Below are 21786 nucleotides of genomic sequence, written 5' to 3'. Positions count from 1 at the left end.
TATCCCTTCGTTGATAAGCCTAGGAGAAAGTTCAGGGGGATGCTCAGACAACTTGGGACGTAACGCTCTGGGAAACTGAAGGATTATCAAAAAAAGCACAGAAAGAATGGTGAAGGATTTAGCTGAGCGGGGGGCTGAAGTGGGAATGAGAATGGATGGAAAAATGTTTGATGTTGACCAGTTTCTTTGGCTGAGATCCCACCACCTGTCCAAAGGGGAAAATAAACCTGTGAACTAAATGAGTTGATCCATGGGAAGCATCTAGAAAGTTGCTTGGCACATCATACGCTGTTCAAACAGTAGATGTTGGTTGCTCCTAAAATTGAAAGTGTGAATTGACAAGCTTTTTTTTTTCTTTTTATCTTACAGTGAACAGCAAGATCAAAACAGAGTTTCTGAAGAACTTGTAATGGTTGTGCAAGAAATGAAAAAATACTTTCCATCAGGCAGACACAGTAAGCCAAGTACCCTAGATGCTCTCAACTATGCCCTTCACTGTGTACACAGTGTACAAGGTAAATGAGCTGGGGAGAAATTGCAGTCATGCAAGTACATCATTTTGCTCATAAACATTGGCCAAGCTGGAAGAGTTGTCAGTGTGCTTCTAGTCCCTGAAATGTTTTGAGCTTTTTATGGTGCTTGATGTGAGATGAGCAAATCTACACAGAAACTATGTCTTAGTTTTGCAAATTAGGAACATCAGGAGGACCTTATTTGTATAATAGTTTAGGAACTGCTACTTAGTGACCGTGCCAGATTTTGATGATTTGTTGCAGGAGAGTAGGGTTTAGCACATTTTAAAGAGTCACTTTTACACGATCGTTATCTTCTAAGGATATTGGGGGAAAATACATTTGGTTAAATACAGCTCACCTTGCCGTTATCCACATACAATTAGAGTGCATTCATGATATATCAGGAATTTGCCAAATTAAAAATGAACAGTTGCAAACTTCTTTTCCTTTTTATCTCTGAGTTTTCTTTTCCAGGGATTTAATAAAGTATACATTTTCTTTAAAACAAATCTCTCTGACTTCATGTATGACACACAGTTCTTGGACACAAAAGTAATGTTTCTGCCATAAACACGTCACCTGTATGTGTTTGGAATTTTGGGTTTCAGTACCTTATGTGGATCCTGCTCCTGGCAATGCAGAACATCAGGAAATGCTAAAATTCAAAAGCTTATATTTGTACAGCTATTCGTGTTATAGGTGAAAGAAGATGATCTGGTTTTGAGGCACACACGCCAAGGTGTCCTCATCCTAAAAAATAACCCAACTTTGATGATGGTAAAAATGATTTCCTAAAGATATTGCTGTCACTGGACTATCTGTTTATTTTCCTGTGTTTCTTAGCAAGCAGTGAGTTTTTCCAGATTCTCAGTCAGAGTGGAACACTTCAAACAGATGCGACCGTGTACAGTCTTGAGGAGCTGGCCACTCTTGCTTCAGGGTACACTTCCAAAAACACAGTAAGAATTCACAAATTTTGCAGTCTCAACCTGGGTGATATTTTTTAACAACCTTATCAAGACGTAGATTTTTAAGCCTAATAACCTCAGAGTCTTAGTAACCACAGTGCGAGGCAAAGAATAGAAGCACACTGCCCAAGAGGCATTGTATAGATAGTTTCTCCTGCCCTTGCCAGAGCACAGATCTCAACCCAAGAGGCAGCACGTGAGAGGTGGTCTACTGGGCTTCCCTTCCGTGCCGCCCCTGCCTTATGAGCATTCTTGAGTTCTCTTGAATTAAGAGGAAAACATACAATGCAGAGTAATTGCCCCCATTTTTATTCTAATCTCCGAATTGTTAATTTGTATTTATATCATTCTTAGTTCCAATACCTACTACTTCAAGTTGTAACAACTGGATTTTATAGAACAGGTGAGTTGAGATGCTGTCATTTTTCTGTAAAATTTTGGAAGAGACGTTTAGCGTATCATTTTTTGAATCTCTTCATGTGGACAAAATAATTCAGCCTCATGCCTTACTGATGTGATGGAGATCCCTTAGTTTTATGTTTAGACCTCAACAAGATTGTAACTTCAAGATCTTGTAATATTGGAACAGGAGCTGTCCCTGGTATCACAGTAGCTGCTTGTTTTACTGACTTGTGTGTTTATGGGACTCTACTGAATATGGCGGAATATAAGAAGGAAAAGTTTAAGAAGATATTTTCCCTTTTTAAGATCTTCAGAATAAAGCTAGAGAGGAAGACATGCCAATGCTAGCAGCCACAAGCCATGGCCAACTGTAAATGTTATTGATGTCTGATCGGACAGACATGAGAAATGATTCTTATGAGTGAGGTTGGTCAAAGACAGTGTCATGAAGGAAGAGAATTTTGAGTATGATCTTGAAGCTTAGAATCAGGCATTGGTGAAGACAAGACATTCCCCAGTTTGCAAAAGAGAAGGAATCAAAAGTGGGTACGTCATACGCACATTTAGTTGATGCAGGAAGAGCTGGTATATTGTTTGGTATAGAAATCAGTCCTTCAGAAGATAAAACACAGGTTTTATGATGATTATTAAGGGAAATGTTGGAGAATTATGCTGCCTTTGCAGGATATGTGTTTGTGTGTGTTGATCACATTAGGAGTCTAGAAGAAATTCCGTTTCAGGGAATATTGTTTGTAAGTATCTCAATCTTTTCATTATTTTAAATGTTTTTCATAGGATACCTTTGTGGCAGTTTTTTCATTTCTGTCTGGAAGGTTAGTGCACGTTTCTGAACAGGCTACTTTGATCCTGAATTGTAAGAAAGATTTCTTGGAGTCCTCTCACTTTATGGAACTGCTTGCTCCTCAAGATGTGAGAGTGTTCTGCGCACACACTGCCCACACTCAGCTTCCCCTCTGGAACAATTGGACCCAAAGAGGTAATGGGACCGAGGCTCAGATGTTTACCTTGCTTCTTAAAGATCAGCTTCATTATTTCAGAAATAGTACCAGAATTAACACATAATTTTGAACCTGTAAGCTATATGGTTTTTCTTATTTCCTTATTTAAAAGTCAGAATGTGGGGTACCTGGCTGGCTCAGTCGGTGGAACGTGCAACTCTCGACCTTGGGGTCCTGAGTTTGAGACCCACGTTGAGTATAGAGATTGCTAAAAATAAATAAAGCTTAAAAAAATAAAGATAAGTAAATAAATAAAAAGATTGTGATAGAAATAGCATTTTAAGTGCTTCTAATAACAAAGTTCCAATTAATATGCTTTCATGTAGTCAAGTTAATTTTAGAAGTTCTGTTATCATAAATATGGTTTTTTAAAAATATGATTTGGCAAGCTGCACACCATATAGCAAGTTAATTGTTATAAAGACTCTGTTTTCTCTAAGTTAATAAAATTAAATGTTTTCTCTCTTACATTGACTTCATTATTTCTTTGCTTTTATTTGGAGATAAACTTCTCATGGTTATTTCCCCTTCTAGTTTCTCTTCTCCCTAAAAGTTCATGAATCTTGTTACTTTGTTTTTTTTCTGAAATGCTTAATTTCCTGAACTGAGGAATGCCTAGTCCTAGTTTCCTTTGTGACATTCAGTCCTGTATAATTTTTAAAAATTATTCATTATTTCTTTTAAAGTCATTCTATATTTCTTATTTCATATTCTTTGTGAAGTGTATCTTAAAGAATTGAGTGTAAAAAAAAAAAAAAGAATTGAGTGTGGTTGAACCTTTTTCTTCTAATTCCAAGCCCTTTTTTCTAATTTTTTTAAAATTTAAATTTGATTTATTATGGTAAAAAAATCCCATTAGCAAAATTTACCATCCTAACCATTTTTAAGTGTACAGTTCAATAGTGGTAGGTACATTGGCATGGATGTGAAACACACCTCTAGAACCTTCTCATCTTGCAAGTCTAGGGCCCTCTGCCCATTCTGACTTTCTAAGGCAGGACGTGGTCCAGTGGGCACAGTCTCAGATGCAGCTTTTTTCAGTGGCAGACCTTTGCCCCATCTCTTATGCACAGGTTGTGTACACTTCAGAACACACACCTGTTTTCCTTGCTTGCTTCTAGCTCTTTCCTGTTCCGCTCACTCAAAAGCATTGATTTTATTTCGCTTCCTCTTTCTTTAACACATATTTTCAGCCTTTAAGTGTCCATCTTTGTTTCTCTCCTTTTATTGATTGATCGTTCATCCATTCCATAAATGTTTATTCAGCAAGCACTGTGGGCCCGAAGCTGTTCCTGGTGCTGAGATAGAGCTGTGAGCGGGGCAGACATACCACGAGGTTGTCTGCCTACCCTCTTGCCCTTCCAGCCACCATCCCTCCAGCGATGCCTCCATGGTCTCTGCTCTTTTTAGCTGTGTTATCTTTGCAAATTAGTTATTGCCATGCTGTTTCCTCTCCATGTAAACATATAATACACCCTGAAATTGCTGTCTTTTGGACCTCAATATTGACATCTTCCTTAAAGAGGAGGTGCCTCTCGTGACTGCTCACTCTGGGCTTCGCCTCGCACATCTCAGCAATTCTAGCTCTTTCTTGCGCCATTTCTGGGCTGGGCCCATGTTGCCTCCTCCTGCCCCTTCCTTTGAGCTCATAGAACATTAGGGGAACATAGGAAGCTATAAGCTCAGCAGGGTGTCAGCCTTTGGCCTGGCATTCAGAGCACGTTTCAACTTTGGTTTGTTGTACGGACCTCACAGAAAGATCTGACTGCTGTTTCTTTAGAATGCACTTCCGAAAACAAGGATTCACCTGCTACAGCTGAGGTGTGGAAATGATAAGGGCTAGCATTTACTGTTTGAGATCCCACAATCTGGTACTGTGTCCTACATGACCCCCAGAGAATGCAGTTGAATTCAGGTGCCTGGTGTACTCTACACATAGTTTTCCCAAGTCTATCTTCCGGTAGGGTTGCAGTATTTCCTGTGTGAAGAATTTTAAGCAAGGAATCTGAAGATCCGAGATTGATTGATTGACTGATGTATATTTTTTTATTGGAGTTCAATTTGCCAACATCTAGTGTAACAGCCAGTGCTCATCCCGTCAAGTGCTCCCTTCAGTGCCCATCACCCAGTCACCCCATCCCCCCGCCCACCTCCCCTTCCACTACCCCTTGTTCGTTTCCCAGTTAGGAGTCTCTGATGTTCTATTACCCTGTCTGATATTTCCCACTCATTTTTTCTCCTTCCTCTATAATCCCTATCACTGTTTTTTATGTTCACCATATGAATAAAACTGTATAACGAAGATCCGAGTTTTAAATTGAGCTTTGTCCCTTCATGAATGATGGAGGCCACTTAGCTTCTCGTTGTGAAATAGTAATAGTTCTCCTTCCAGCCTGCTAACACAGGGCTGCTGTGAGAAGCAAGCAGGCTGATGGCGGGGAAAACACTTGAGGTATTTGGCACATTATGCAACATTAGGGGTCATCTTCATTGCTCCCATCTATTGAATGGTTACCATGTGGCAGGGACTTTTTTCCAGGTTTCAATGGGTTGACTAATCTTCACAAAAACCTTTATGAGGCATGGATACTGTTGTCATCCCTGGTTGATGGATGAGGTGACTGTGTCAGTAGGTCTGTTGCATAGCCAATGCCAAGATAGGGTTAGCCATTTGAGAGACTGGTTGGGGGGAGGAGGGGAGCGGTGCCCTCGGCCCACTAGGCATGTCTGACACCCGTGGAAGGAGCGGGAACAAGGGGGATGGGGCAGGAGGAGGAGGCTTGGCCGGCCAGTCAAAGGGAAATCCAAGTCATGGTCAGGCCCCAGAACATCCCTGCATCCCACCTCAGGACTGCTCACGCATAGGCGCAGGGCAGTGGCTGGAGCCTATGGTCAAGTATGGCCCTCCAAGCTCGGGCCCTGCCATCACAGAGGCCCAGGGCTAAGGGAACTCACCCCAGGTCACACTGCCAGTCGTGAGGTGATGGCAGGTTTCACCCTGGTGGGCAGCGTCCAGGACCCTCACCCCAAGCCATGGCCCCTGGTGACCACAGCTATCCCTGGGAGATTGTTGCCTTCAGATGGGAGACGTGTGGTCAAACTAAGGCAGGCTTTTATTTTATTTTATTTTGGGAGATTTTACTTATTCATGAGAGACACAGAGAGAGAGGCAGAGACACAGGCAGAAGGAGAAGAGGGCCCCTGTAGGGAGCCCAATGCAGGACTCGAACCCAGGACCCCGGGATCACAGCCTGACCTAAAGGCAGACATTCAACCACTGAGCCACCCAGGCACTCTTAAGGTAGGCTTTTGAAAGCCACACCACAGACTGGTTCCTGTTCCTAAAAACCATCTCAAAAAATGAATATTTTCAAAATGTCCTTGTCTTGCCATAACTCCTCTGCAAACTCACCTGAGCCTTTCCTGAGGTGGCGTCCCTGTGAGGGCTGCTGAGCAGTGCAGGGGAGTTTGGAGAGCCTCCTTTGTCAGCAGCGCCCTCCCTGCTTTCTCACACACAAGCTCTATGAATGGTCTTCCAGGTTCAGAATTTCAGGACTTTCTGTGACTTTCCTAGTTTTCTGAATTCTGATAGTGAGGTCGTTGTCTTTGAAACTGGAGTATTTTGTGGTTTGACTTCTTTTCTTTTTTAATCACGAACAGTTTCCCTGATCACTCAAAAGCCCATTCTCTGACCCCTCCTGTGATCCTCTCCCCAGAAATGCAAAGAGCAGGATCACATGGAGCATCTTGGTTCTTCAGAGCTCTCATTGTTTATGCTCCATCAGTGCATGTTTTAAAAACATCTCCTTGTTTTTAAGCATTTCCTTGGTTCCTGTAACTGAGGATTTTTCACCCCAGTGAGCAAATGCCCAAAATATCGATTCAAGGAGCTCTAGCAGAGGAGAGGTAGTCAACAAACACTTGGGAGAAGGTTCAGCCCCTTGATGAAGGCAAATTGAAAGAGTCTGAATTACCACCTCACAAACCCGTAAAATTAATGCAGAAATCATTAAAACTGATGGAACTATTGGCCTGAGGGTTGTGAGAAAATGTCCTTAGAGACCCTGTGCAAATGGTATGATCTTCTGTAGATCAGTGTGGCGCTATATAGGGAGAATCCTAAGATCATATTGTTTAACCCTGGACCCCAACTTTGGGGACTTTGTCCAAGGAAAGAAAAAAGTGAAAGACATATATGTATCATATACCTAAACGCTGTAAGTTGTCCAAATCAGTTTTTGAGGCCCATCCAGACCGTCATGGTGAAATTGCATATTACGACCAAAGTAAATGTGTCCCCAGATTATTGCCTTGACATTGGAAGGAGGAACACAGGCAGTCTGAACAGGACGATGAGGTCCTGTTCCCACACATCCACATTATCTCCCTGAGGGTCACTGCTACAGTACGAAAGCCCCCTGGAAAGCACTGGTTGTGACTAGATCTCAAAGTGAGAGCAGGAGCCCTGTTTGGAGATCAAGAGTATCTCTTTCTTTGAAAAAATAATTTCATTTCTTGCTTCCATGGGGAGAGTTGGAGTTTGTCTTGCTGAGGAGAGGCTGCTCTGCCCTGTGGCTCTGGGAGTGGGTGATTAACACTTGTCTCTGTTTCCCGCAGCATCTCAGTATGAATTCGCTCCGGTGAAATCCTTTTTCTGCAGGATCCGGTAAGTTTGGGGGCTTATGGGGGACCAGGAATGGGTGGGCTATACTCTGATTTTATTTGGCCCTTTATAGATTCTTTTGTATTCATCTAGTGCTGGGTTCTTGCCACAAGCAATTTGTATTTGGATTGAGGGGAAGAAATGCAGATTTCACTCACAAAATGACCAGATAATAACGCAGTCAGGAGAAAGATCATTCTTAGCCTGGCAGTGCTTGCACTCTCTCAGTCTTTTGTTCTCTCTCTCTCTCTCTCTCTTTCTCTCTCTAAAATAACCTCTGGATGATGTGAAGTACACTTTCAAATGCCCACTGTTTAGGGAAGTTTGTTTGCTTTTTGCCCTTTGGTCACATTTAATTTTTGAAATTTTGCTTTATTTTTTTACTTTTTTTTTTTAAAGCAAGCTCTGTGCCAAATGTGAACTGGTGACCCAGAGATCAAGAGTCACATGCTCCAACTGAGCCAGCCAGGCGCCCCTAACTTTAAAAAATTTTTAATAACTGCAAAGAAATTTAGATAGATGTGTTTCAGAGAAGGATTTAAAAGGTTAAGATGTAGTGAACTGGGAGAAAACAGACCAAAATTGTAATAATAGTTGATTTCTGGTAGGATTTATTAGTGATTTTTTTCTCTCCTGAATTTATTGTGATGCGTTTACGTTACTTTTGCAATAAGAAAATGTGGTTCAGTGACATCACGATTGCCAGCATGAGTACTGAAGTTACTAACTGCTCCAGATGTGGAAAACTAAAGACAAAACTCCTTGTAATGAATCAGTCAGCACTCCGTGGGGTTAGGGGTTCTTGAGCTAACAGCATTCCAGTGCTCAAGGAGGGAACTCTGGGGAGAGGGGTCCAGGGCAGGAGGGAGGGCTATGTTCGTGTTCATTCAGTCCTTCACAGAGGAGTTGTTACAAAGATCTTAGAACAGTGCTTGCCACCTACTAAGCGCTGTTTGTGTTTGTTTTGCTAGTAAATATATTTATGTGTCTTCTCTGAGCCAGGCAGGATTACAGGTGTAAAGTTCTTGCCTCATGGGCCTTACATTCTGTGTGTGTGTGGGGGAACTGCTGATAATAAACAGGTACCTATGTATATGTCAGCTGACAGAAAGTTCTGTGTGGAACACTGAAGGAGAGTTAGGGAATTCTGGGCAAGGGAGAGATTACTAGTATATTCAGGGTGGTTAAGGAATGTTCTCTGATAAGAAGCCTGATTGCAGCCTGAGCCTGAAGGAGGTGAGGGAGCGAGCCATACCTCTATCTGAGGGAAGAGTGTTCCAGGCAAGTGCAAAGGCCCCGGGGGAGAGGATGCTTGGCCTGTGGGGGAGTAACAAGGAAGCTAATGTGGCTGGAGCAGAGGATGGAAGGAAACGAAGAAACAGGGACCAGAACATGGGGAGCTTTGACATCTGAAGGAAATGTTTTGTTCAGGTTAATCATTTATTTGAAAACTTTACTTTTGGAATTTGCAAAATAATGTGGAAGTAGAGGAGATGGTACAGTGACCTGGTATGTACTTACCATCCAGCTTCAATAACTTTAGCCCATGACCAGTCTCGTGTCATCTCTGCCACTGCTTGCTCCTCAGCCCCTGCCTGTTATTCTGCAGCAGATCTCAGACTGTGGAGCATTTCCCCCATAAGCATTTCAGAACGTGAGCTAAAAGAGAAGGTTCTTGTTAATCTTCATGATGCTCAAACTGTCCCATCTGTGACCAGCCGGAGCCGTTTCGGTCAGCTCCAGTGCCATGAGAGGGTACTCCTGTGGTCGGTGACAGCTTCCTTTGCTTCAGACGGTAACCCAGGCTCAACCTGAACACTTCCTACCCCAGACATGAGCCAGTCATTTCTCCGAGGATCCCCCATTCCTTGTGGGGAAACACGGTCTTAACCGTATGGTGACTGGCTCTGGATGGTAGTGGGGAGGTGTTGCTGGGCTTATCCTGGCCTCTGGGATTGCTCAGTGGACAGAAACAGAGCAGCCTTATTTTTTAGAAAGATGAGAACTGACATAAAAGGACCACATTGGACACTGTGCAAGGACGAGAAGATGGGGAAGGTCTGGGAGAGAGAGGCTGTCACACCAGGAGGTGGTAGCAGGAGGACGTGGGAATATCTTGGGAATTCTGGATATTTCTATATGGAGAGCTATTGGGATTCATTAATGGACTGGTTTCAGGTGTGAAACAGGATTAGTCAGGGGTGACATGAGGGTCTCTGGCTCCAGTTGACCTTTACTAGAGCAGAGGACACTGAGAGAGCTGCTTCCTGGAGTGCGGAGGAAAGAGCACAGTGCCTGGTTTTAGACCAGTTGGACTGCCTTACAGTGTTGGAAATCGAACTTGTGGTGCATAGGTATGGAGATTAGGGAGAAGGTGGGGCAGCAGCAAGTACTGGGTCTTCGGCACATACGGGACAGGATGAGCCTGGGAGACAGTATAGCTGATGGGTCAGGGTCAGGGTCGGGGTCAGATTCAGGCCCTCAGCTGTGGAAGCAGGGTTGTGGTGGAGAGTGGAGGTGCAGGTGGAGGCCCCAGAGTCTGGAGAGGCGAGGAAGCCAGGCGGGGGTGGGAGCACGAGGGCATGTGGACGCAGATGTGGACGTGGATGCGGAGCTTCCAGGCAGCTGAGGACCACCTGGCATCACTTTAAGCAGTGGTGGGAGAGGCGAGATGTGACTGGTAGAAACGGGGGAGCATGAATTCAGTGGTGGGCATGCTGACACAAAGGGGACCATGGTGTATCCAAGGAGAAGTGCCCTCTGGGCAGCTGGGGCTGTTAAACTGGGTAGAAGCCTGGGAGAGGCCCCACAGCTGGGGTTAGGGCTTGGCGAGCAGGTTCCAGCTCTGCCTTTCTGCTCAGCAGGCACGCAAGGAGAGCTCACCACACCTGGGGCCCTGTGCCCATCCGGGTTGTGTCTGAAGCTGTGAGGTGCAGTCAGTCCCTTGAGGGAGGGTAGGTAGGGCTGGTGGAGAGCTGACTTTGGGGAGTATGATCACAGGGAACCCTATTTCTGTCACGGGGTACTTAATTTAGACGCAGGAGGTAAGACTGGGAAGTTATGGTTTCGAAGTCAAAAGAAAAGTTGTAGGACAGCTGGTTCTATCTTCAACTCAGTAAACTGGTTCTCTGTAAAACCTCTCTTCCATTGAATAATCAATGAGTTTAATTACCCTTGGGTATTGAAAATATACACTAACATTTCTTTTTAATATAAACACATTTGAACATTTTCAATTTGGCTACATCTGTCTCGGAAATCACCAAGAAGGCATTTCTCCTGACCTAGTTTCACGTGGGCTCACTGACCCATCATTTCCCTGCTTTTCAGGGGAGGCAAAGATGCAGAGCAAGAGAAGCATTACTACCCATTCAGGATTATCCCCTATTTGATACACGTACACAGAGCTTCCCAGCCAGAACCTGAGCCCTGCTGTCTCACCCTGGTGGAGAAGATTCATTCTGGTTATGAAGGTAACTCAGGAGCGTCTGCTTTTAGGTCACATGTAACCTGACAGTACCTTAGGGAGAAACCTGTGAAAGCCTGCTTACTCCAGCCACAGAACCAGGAAAGAATGCTCGGGGCTTCACGTTGGCCCTGAGCTCTTGGGCTTTGAGAGCTGATCTTCCCTAAAGTCTCTGTGTACTGACCCTGAACTTCTCAGTGGTTGTCTCCCTCAAGGTTGGCACAGCCTAAGGGTCTAAGCATAGACTTGGCCACCGATACATGGTCCTCTAATCTTTTCTGTACTGGTGACTATCCCGGGGCCTTCTGCTTCTGCCCTGTGTGAAATAAGAGCATGAAACTTGGGGGCGACTGTGGGGGGGCTCAGTTGGTTAGGCACCTGACTCTTGGTTTCAGCTCAGATCATGATCTCACCAGTTGTGGGATTGAACCCCGTGTTGGGCTCCATGCCCAGTGGAGAGTCTGCTTAAGATACCCCCTCCCCCCACAACATACTCTCTCTCAAGTAAATAAATAAATCTTTAAAAAAAAAGAGCATGAAAATTGTAATTTCACAAGAACAAGCTTATATTTTTTAGGTGTTCTAAAAGCCCTTGAATGAAAACTGTAGTTTATGTCCTCTGATGGCAGAGCTACATTTCTAAACTCATATGTTAATACAGGAGCAGCTTCCATTTATTATTTGTTTTTTTGTTTTGTTTTAAAGATTTTATTTATTTATTCATGAGAGACACATACACACAGAGAGAGGCAGAGACACAGGCAGAGGGAGAAGCAGGCTCCATGCAGGGAGCCTAATGCGGGACTTGATCCCGGGTCTCCAGGATCAGGCCCTGGGCTGAAGGCGGTGCTAAACCACTGAGCCACCCAGGCTGCCCTCCATTTATTATTTGAAATTAAAGTCAGTTCTGCTGTAATCTGACATATGCTTTCCTAAAAATTATTGTCCTATGCAAACACACACACACACACACATACATACACACACACACACACACACACACACAAAATCACAGAGCTTAAGAAAAAAATGGGTTTAGGGGCACAACACTCAAAAACTTAACCACACATTGAAAATAATACAGGGATCTAATAAAAATAGTAACACAGCTTTACACACGTTAAATGGTTAAGAAAGACACAAATGGCACAGTAAACACAGTGCCTCGCCTTGGAAAAGGCCCATGGTAGCTTGTAGACTTGGGTGTTGGCAGGGTCACAGCTCCTGAGCTACTGTGGTGCCAGAAGTCAAATGTGGTTGGGCATGTCTTGTAATATATGTCTTGCAACATGGGGTGCACAGAGGTGTAGATGTTTGAGGTGTGTGCATGTGCTTGTGTATTCTTGGGTGACTCCATTCACCTCTCGTTTCTTGCAGATGAAATTGTGCATGATTTCAAATCACTACATTTTCAAAGTGAACAACAGTAGAACTGACCATATCGGGTTTTCTTACACAGACTTAAAATATCCATATCACACACCAAATAAATGTACTTAGTTATACACAATCACCAAATATGACCAGACTTGGGCTAGTCCTGACCTTTAATTTCCTCCAGCTTTGACTGCTGCATTGTGTTGAGTAAGCTTTCTGTGTATACAAACTCTACTTAAAATTAACTTTAATAGGCGTTGCATTTTGACCCAATCAGAACGTAGTAAATAATGACAGGTATTATAATTTCACCACAGCTTTGGCTTCTTGAAGGCCAGGCCCCTAAGTGAGATCTCTACCATTTTGTATAGAGATATTGTTCCCTTTTTAATGTAAGTGTTCGGTAAAGTAGGTGAGTAATTAGATATTTGCCTTTAGGTGAGTCTTTCTGTTTTTCCTAGCTCCTCGAATCCCAGTGGATAAAAGAATTTTTACCACAACACACACCCCTGGGTGTGTCTTTCTTGAAATAGATGAAAGGTAAGCACTTCCTTAAGCCTAAAAGAAATTTTGTTTCTGAGTACAGGTAGATATGTGAGAACATTTACATCATGTTTACATACTTCTACATTATCAAGTAGATATCTGTGCATTTATCCATTTGATGTTAGCTTGAAGTTTATGTTTTAAGTATCTTGTATATTATATGATTTACAAGTTATATATGATTTCACAGTAGTAAGTCAGTAATTACTGTTCTGTGTTACACAAGAGGACAGTGTACCTGGCCACATGGTATGTGATTGTACTCAGAAGGAGACCAAAACTCCAACCTTGGCCTCCAGCTTCAGATTTTTTTTTTTTTTTGGTAAAGCTAAGTTTATTTAATTTAAAACATTATCAGTGATTTTGAACTTATGTTTTTTCTACTTTTTTGTTGGTCTTGAAGTGGTCTTCCTTAAAAAATTGTGATAGGAGATGGTAGTCATTGCTTATTGTTGTTTTTTAATAATTTTATTTGGAAAAATAAATGTTATCCCCTGATGAGTACCCTCTGCTACCAATGCCCCCCGTTTATTTTTACATTTTACTTATTTGTGACATCTGAAAATCTGGGGAATCAGTGCACCATGGCACATATAAATATAAGGCAACAAAGTCCAAACAGCTGACACAGTTATGATAGCTGTTAATTTTTATTTTTAAAAAATCTTAACATCTGAAAATAGATTTATTTAATAATAGATACCTCCAAACTAAACAGTAATTGGTGATATACTTTGTATCATGTAGTTTGTATAAAGTAAGAATATTTAGCAGCATATAATAGCCTACTGGTAATGGCTTAAATTTCTTGCATTAGAAAATGTTTGTGAATTTGTGCACACAGAAAACATTTATGGAGTCCGTTCTTTCTAAATCATTCTGAAAGCTCTGCATTCACAGCTCTCCCATGAAGCTTCACCCTGCATGTGTCTCTGTGTTCCCTTTGTCTATTTGTTACTACCTTCTGGGAGAGACTGTCTCTGGACAGTTTTAATGGTGCTGTATAAATCTGTAGCCTGCTTTATTTACTTAACACCATAAGCATTCTTCTACATTATGATGTGATCTTTTTAAACTATTTAAATGTAGGGGGACATCAGAGACCCCTAAGGAACTTGCTAAACATATAGATTCCTGGTCTTACCCTAGAAACTCTGATTGAGTTAGCCTGTGGTAAGCCAATGAATCATTTTCTAGCAAGTTCCATAGGCAGCTTTGATGCACTATGTCTAATGCCCAGCATTTCTTAGATTCTGGAGCCATTTCCCCATGGCATGAGCTCTGAGGTAGTTTGCTCCTTGTATAAAATGCTGGAATGACATCTTTTGCATACCTTCTTTTTTTATATTTAGAATTAAGTTTTAAAAGTATTTTCTAAAATGTACAAGTACAGAAATTACTTGCTGCATGTGATGTGCTGTCTGTGCTCTGTCTGTACCCCAGAGCAGTGCCTCTGCTGGGTTACCTGCCTCAGGATCTGATGGGAAGGTCTGTCTTAACATATCTGCATCCAAAAGATCGTTCTCTCATGCTCACTGTACACCAAAAAGGTAAGGATCTGCATCTTTATAGTTAGAGGTTTTTGTGTAGCCACTCATCTGCTCTTTTTCATTTCTTGTTAGACCTTTCCATAAGTTCTAATCACTCAACCTTTAACAGGCGAGCTCTGTGTTGAAGGTGCTAAAAACAATTTTTTTCTCTTCTGGCATTCTGAAAAACCTATAAATGCCTAGAAAAAGACATCTGCAATAAATAGCTGCATTAAATAAATTCTAATCTCGGGGATCCCTGGGTGGCTCAGAAGTTTAGCGCCTGCCTTTGGCCCAGGGCATGATCCTGGAGTCCTGGGATTGAGTCCCACATCAGGCTCCTGGCATGGAGCCTGCTTCTCCCTCCTCCTGTGTCTCTGCCTCTCTCTCTCTCTCTCTCTCTCTCTCTCTCTCTTTCTCTGTCTCTATGTCTATCATGAATAAATAAGTAATCTTAAAAAAATAAAATAAAATAAAATAAATTCTAATCTCGTATTATCTTATATAGTCTTGAAGTATGCAGGCCACCCTCCCTTTGAACACTCACCCATTCGATTTTGTACTCAAAATGGAGATTACGTTATCTTGGACTCCAGCTGGTCCAGCTTTGTGAATCCATGGAGCCGAAAGGTGTCTTTCATCATTGGTCGCCATAAAGTTCGAATGTAAGTCAGTCAACGTCCATGTTTTTAGAAGACTATTTTTACCAAATAGTATTCTTCCACCCACTGACTCCCTTTGAATCATTTGACACACAAATTAACCACAGATAATTTTTTTAAAATGCTTTTTGAAGACAGTTTGGCAGTATGTGTCAAGAACCTTGGAAGATTTCTGTCTCTGACCCCATGATTTCCTTATAGAAAGAAACAGTCTAAGGAAATATGCCTAAATACAGGCATATTTAGAACGAGCTTTAGAAAGCAAAGATGTATTTTGTACCATTTTTTAATCATAACGGTGGACTTAGAGTAGCTAGCTTATATCAGTCGTTAAGTAAGTTCTAGACCATTTGACATGTTATATTACTGATCAAAAAGAAATTTGAAAATTTCTGAAATTTACTGAAAAATGGAAAGATTAAAAAAGCAGCATACAAAATTCTTTATACCGTATGAATATAAATATGTTCAAATGACACACAAACATTGGGAAGTAGGAAAAAGAAGAGGAAACGAAATAAAATATAAATTCTGGCTATGGGTATGGTTAATGGATGAAGGTTTTTTTTTTATCTTTTCTGAATTTTAAAGTTCTCTGTAGTGACCACGTAAAACTTCTTATATCAAAAAAAATCTTTTTATATCAGCTTCTTCTGTCAAATTCCACGTATTTGCGTCTATTCTATCAAATCTTTATTTTTAAAAATTAGATGCTTTGGTTTTTATATTCCTTCCAACACACCGACTCAAGCCTGTTTGATTACTGCTACCTGTCCATGTAATAGAACCTTGTGAAATGGATCTAGAACAACTTATGCTGCCACTCTTGTAGCCTAAAATACTCCCAGTCTCTTGACTTTTTGGGTTAAATTTAAAATTGACCTCTAGGTTTCTCACCTGGGCCATAGGGAACCTGGTGATGTCTATTTTTTGTTTTGTTTTGTTTTTTTTATAATGGAAATTACACCTAACTCTTTAGGATCATGCTGAGTTTGAGAAATAACACCTTTTGTGTTTTATTATAAAGCTTTGTGCACATGAGCATAAAATGGAGAACAGTAGGTCTTACCGGTAAGACTTATTTTTGTCATGTCTTGATACTATAACAGAGGATACCTAACCATGGTAAGAAATGGTTCCAAGGTCTTCTTAGGTCTTTGTGTTCTGGGATTTGGCCTCTCAAAAGAACAGGTCTGGAACTATAATGTAGAAATGGGCTCCTTAACTCAAGAGATCAATTTGTGCTAGAAAACTAACATAATAATTAAGAAATAGGACTGCCAAGTAAATATAAGTTATGCGTATTGGTCAGAAAGGACCTGTTCCCCCCAGTAGGGAAATCTGTGGGGAAGTGAAAATAAAATCCGAGCCTAGACTCTGTCCCTTCATGAATACCTACTTAGACTTTACCAGCTAGGTGACCTTGAGAAGTTTTCAACTCTGGTGAAGGAGATAAAACTTGCTAGAGCTCTTGAAACAGTGTGTGGCACATCATATGGGTTTAGGAAATGTTATTCTTGCTATATGTTATAAAAGCATTATGGTTCCTGTCACACAGAGGATCCTAAATGAACGTCATTTCCTTTGTGATATTTTCTGTTGGCACATCTGCCTCTGTGTTCAGATAGTAGTTTTGGAACGCTCTAGTGTTAACAGGACTGCAGATTGTAACAGCCACATTTTCACCAATAGTTGGGTTGCTGAAGTGATTAGGTACATTAAACATTTAATATTTGGTGGATCTAGGGTCTTAAAATTTCTACGATAGGTTGCTCAGTTAATGTTAAATTTTGAGACCAGTAGTTGTTGAAGGTATCTTGGTAGCTACGGTTACTTGTCACTTATTTTAGATTTCTACAAATACAGTGCTGACACAGATGTCAAAAGATTACAGCTTTAGATGATCCAAAGAAGGCTCTTAACATCTCATTTGTTTCTTAGTTTTTTTCCCTGCTTCTACGGATGATGAGATTTTAAGCTTCATGTTTTCTACTTGGAGCCCCAAGAGTTGCTTTGTATAAATACGGATTTAGTGTTTGAACATTCTGTTTAAAAATCTCTTTGGACTTTATTGTAAATTAATTTTGAATCGCTTGACTCCATCTTTTACTTGGCACTTTGTAGGAGTCCACTGAATGAGGATGTTTTTGCTACCAGAATAAAAAAGATGAACAGTAATGACAAAGACGTAACAGAATTACAAGAACAAATTCACAAACTTCTCTTACAGGTAAAGTGAGATTTTAAAAAGCAAACACAAGATATCCATAATTGTGTTTTATGTTAACAATCGATCTTCATAAAGCCACCTCCCAAAAATACAATGCGAGGAGACAGAAATCTGTATCCTCGAGTTCCAGGGAGTTCTGTCTTCCTGTTCTTGTTTTTAAATTCAGTGTCATTAATCTTGCTTTCCTTTTCCTGAGTGGATGCACAGAACATTCTTGTAAGATCCCACTCTAGGAGGGCAGAGCGGGTCCCAGTGAGCAGGTCGGGCAGGGAGCTGGTTCCCAACGAGAGCATCCTCCTCGTGTTCCAGACCCTGCCCAGGCGCCCAGTATCTTAAAGGTGGGGGCAGAGGGATGGCAGCTCTCGGTGTCCGGCGGCCGAAACCCTCTGCGGGGACAAATGCCAGAAACGATTCCTTGATCGCGCTGGTGAGCGGGTACAGGCCAGAGCGTTCGCCGAGGGCCCGCAGGGAGCAGCCCGGCGGCTCCATCTCCCTCCACAGCCGCTGCAGGTCCACGGTGGCGGCCACCGAACGCGCAGGCTGTGTATCTGACTTCTCGTCCCTCCTCAACGCCTCATGGAGTGCCGGAGTCCCCCGTGCTGTTCTGGAAGCGCCCGCCCAGGCGAGGCACCGAGCCCTGCCTGAGTTACTGAGGAGGGAGGGCAGGGCCCTGCCGGCGGCCACGCGGAGGCGAGGCGTGTGCCTCAGGATCTCTCGGAGGTTCGCGTCCACGCCTACGCCGGGCGACCGCGCGGGGGCCCTGAGGTGCGCGCCGAGCCTCTCCTCGGGGGCCGCGTCCACAGACTCTACAGCGGGGCCCCCTCCTTCCTTCAGCCCGTTCACGCCAGCGCCGCCAGCGGCTTCGGGAGCCCGGGCAGCAGCGACTCGCAGGAGCCACGCGCCAGCCTCGCGTCGTCCAGGGAGTCCGGCGGGCCGCGCGGCGAGGCCGCACGCAGGGCGCCGGTACGTGGCCGACGGCGTGTGCGTGGGCCTGCGCGCTTGCGTGTGGGCGTGCGCGTGCGTGCAGGCTCCTTCCCCTCCGCCGCGTGGTGCAGAGCGTGTGTGCAGAGCGTGTGGGCGCCGCTGCTGCACCTCGGCTCGTGGTCCTTCTTGCACGTTCGGGGACCTTACTGATTGACAGGCGACCTAATGCATTTTGGGTGGAAACCGTGCCTGTGAAATGAGAGTATGACCTGTGGACGGCGAGGTCTGGGTTCGTGGCGCGCGCTCCTAGTTAGCGGCCAACGAACACTTGTACTAACGCAGCATTTGTGCCTGACCTTGTCGCAGCGCCTTCAGTCTTCAGAGAACCGGAGGTTAAATGTGTTTTATCTTCAATATGTTGATTTCGTCTGTTGTTTACCTATCTTTTAGTTAATCTTACAGTTTTGAAACGTATCCTATCACTTTTTTCCCTAAGACGGCCTTGCAGCAGGTCTGCGCCAGCGTAAACAAGATGAAGAAACTGGGTCCCCAGCTGCACATTGAGTCAGTGGCCCCGTCACCAGATAAACACGTGATGGGGACACACCCAGCGCGGCCTGGCGGTAAGTCAGCAGGGCAGCCCCAACCTCCCCCCCTGGTTCTGCCTCTTCCCCGTTGCTGCCACCTTTCACATTTACCAGCTCGGATGATGACAGTAATAATGCTAATGGTAGCAGCAAATACTGCGCTGGAAGCCAGATGATATTAGGGTGTAATCTCTGTACATTTCCGTCGAGGAAATTAATGTTTTCGATAATACCAACAGATGCATAGATCCTCCCATACGAGGCATTTGTCAATCAAGAGTTGATTTTAGAATAAGTGACATAATCCTTCCTGTCACTTAAATGAAAAATATGTATATCCTAAATTGAATGAAAAAACTGGGGACTTTCTTTTTGATACATGTTTACTTTTCTCAAATAGGAGGTAAGGAAGAGCATTCCATAGGAATTGGATCACTTAGGACAATTGGCATTATTTAGAAAAGTCAATCTACTGGCCTTAAATAGCAGAGGAAAGGTCTATAATATAGAGATGAAATTATATTAACTTTTTGGTTTAGCTACCTTTCCTTCGATTTGTTTTTCTGAATGTTAATATGACTTTGGAAGTCTTTACAGGTTTGGTACCCTGGATGTTATTAATGGTTTCTGTCATTGTGAAATGTGGGTGTTTTACACAGTAGGGGTGAAATTTCTTCTCTAAGGTCAATAAAAAAATTTTTTTTCTTAAAAATAGCTACACTTTTCAGGGCTAGCCATGATTTATAAAACAAAAATATCTACATACTACTCCTACAGGTGATATCACAGGCTAGGCTCCCCTCCTGATAGAGCACATCCTGTCCTTCCTTGAGTTTTTCTTGTCTCCTTAGTAGGAGGTTTAACGTTCTGTGTGTTTCTTTTGTGATAGAAGGGCACAAGATAGAAACAACACCTTTTTTTTTTTTTTTGGTCCCTTGAAGCCATCAGATTCCTTCATTGCAAAATAATTTGAGTATCTTCCTTGAGTATCATTATCCCATATCCTAGCATTAGAACTTCTTTAGCAAGGTATGAAGCCTAAAATTTCTAAATGTCTTTTTTTTTAATTGTCTGGTCCACCTTGTACTGCTCACTGCTGCTTGGGCCTTAGACCTCATGTTAGGGCCATGATTTTATATCCTGATCTCTGTATTTCTTGCCAGAGTACAAATTCTTTCTCACGTTCTGCTTTGTTCCATTTTTTTTATCATCTGCCATTGGTCTGGATTGCCATCAGTACCATGGTTCAAAGGCTATATTTTAAAACAGACATCAATATTCTGTCATTCATCATTTTATAAAATTCAGCCTATAACTAATTCTGTATATTTATGATGGTAGTCTGGAAATTAACATTATCCTACTAAGATATGTGCTCTATTTGACTCTCAAACACATAGGATGTGACTTTTGGGAAAGGGAAAATCTGCTGCCATTTTGATATTGCTTGAGGGGACATAATGTAACTTAGGCATCCAGATTTTATTAACATCTTAAGACCTACAAGTTTAAAGAGCTAGCAAAAAATCTTTATTACTTCCTACTCAAAGGAAACTAGTATGCAACTTAAAGATAGAAATGTTATAGTGTAAATATTAGAAATAGCACCAATCAAAAGCAAAATACTAAGTAATCACTATATACATGTTTTATATACAGGGTACCAGAGCCAACAGGAGCATAAGGTTTTAAGTTTATATTTTTACCTTTCTTATGAGGGCAGGTTAGGCCTTGAAATAGAGTAATAAGGAAAATTTTAGAAATGAATATGGAAAGGCAAGGAGTAACAAAGATATAAAGCCCCTTCATCAGCTACAAATACCGGTGCCAGCTGCCAGAAGCAGTTGGGAACTTAGAAAAAATCGACTGTTCCACTCCTGCGGTGGCAGCACCTGAGGGAGAAACATTGATCCATGAACTGAACTTATTTAGGGTGAGCGTGCTTTGGTTTGTGTTCAGGGAGAAGTAGAAGGAGCATCATTCCAAACTGACAAGGAAAAAAGCCATGTGGCAGTGGATTCATGAGCTTTCTTGGACCTATCAGAGCACTGCAGTTATAGGGCAGCCAGCAGGTTTAAAATCTAAGGGGGATACATGCTTGCAGGGAGATGTGAGATCAAGCCCTGGATACTGGTGCACTGACTGATGGAATCAGTACTTGCAAGAGGCAGGCCTCTGAGGCACAGTGCAGAGGGAAGACTAGAGGCTACAAGTGGAGCAAATACTGAAAAAAAAAAACAAAAAAACAAACAAACAAACAAAAACTCTCTAGCACACCAGCCACCATGTAAGCACAAAGTATCACTAGAGGAATTTGAAATCTGTGATACATTGAGTGAAACCATAGCAACAACTAACCTGAGACCTGGCCAGCAAATTTGTTATGTTAACTCCAACACCACCCCAGCAGAAGGAAGGACATGCCCAGTCTCCACTGTCTTATACAAGGTGTTCTGTTTCCAACAAATTAAGAAACATACAAAAGGGGGGAAAAAAACACCTCCCAAAAGACAAAGCAGTCATCTGAACAAGAGTCAGGAGATGCCTGGATGCCTGGTGGCTCCACAGTTGAGCATCTGCATATGGCTCAAGGCGTTAGTTATCCGGAGGGGGGGGGGGGGGGGGGGGGGGGGGGGGGCGCGGGCGGGCAGGTCCGGGGTTCGGGGATTGAGTCCCGCATCAGGCTCCCTGCAGGGAAAGCTCTCCCTGCAGGGAGCCTGCTTATTCCTCTGCCTATGTCTCTGCCTCTCTCTGTGTCTCTTGTGAATTAAAAAAAAAAAAAACAAACCCACGAGTCAGATACGACAGAGATGTTGGAACTACCTGGCAGAAAATTTAAAATATCTATATATAACATGTTAAAGGCTGTAATGGACAGTAAGCAATATCCAGAACCAC

At 42.7% G+C, this 21786-nt stretch overlaps 1 protein-coding gene across 7 annotated transcripts in view; it reads left to right on the top strand.

The window, feature by feature from the left end:
- Window positions 1-21786, top strand: part of PER3 (period circadian regulator 3) — a 53368-nt gene that overhangs the window by 778 nt on the left and 30804 nt on the right. For 3 of the 7 annotated variants that reach the window (XM_055305566.1, XM_055305569.1, XM_055305568.1), the window contains 11 exons: window positions 370-515; window positions 1359-1474; window positions 2681-2882; window positions 7522-7570; window positions 10898-11040; window positions 12872-12950; window positions 14400-14506; window positions 14994-15150; window positions 17272-17377; window positions 18212-18340; window positions 18798-18924. In XM_055305566.1, coding sequence (XP_055161541.1) covers window positions 370-515; window positions 1359-1474; window positions 2681-2882; window positions 7522-7570; window positions 10898-11040; window positions 12872-12950; window positions 14400-14506; window positions 14994-15150; window positions 17272-17377; window positions 18212-18340; window positions 18798-18924 — 1361 coding nt within the window. Of the gene's footprint in view, window positions 1-369; window positions 2883-7521; window positions 7571-10897; window positions 11041-12871; window positions 12951-14399; window positions 14507-14993; window positions 15151-17271; window positions 17378-18211; window positions 18341-18797; window positions 18925-21786 lie in introns of those variants that run through there. The other 4 variants (XM_055305572.1, XM_055305567.1, XM_055305571.1 and 1 more) reach the window with 4 other exon arrangements.

Source organism: Nyctereutes procyonoides, unplaced genomic scaffold, assembly GCF_905146905.1.
Source record: "Nyctereutes procyonoides isolate TBG_1078 unplaced genomic scaffold, NYPRO_anot_genome, whole genome shotgun sequence".
NCBI lineage: Eukaryota > Metazoa > Chordata > Mammalia > Carnivora > Canidae > Nyctereutes > Nyctereutes procyonoides.
Note: the sequence above shows the minus strand (reverse complement) of the source record. Positions and strands in the feature narration are given on the sequence as shown.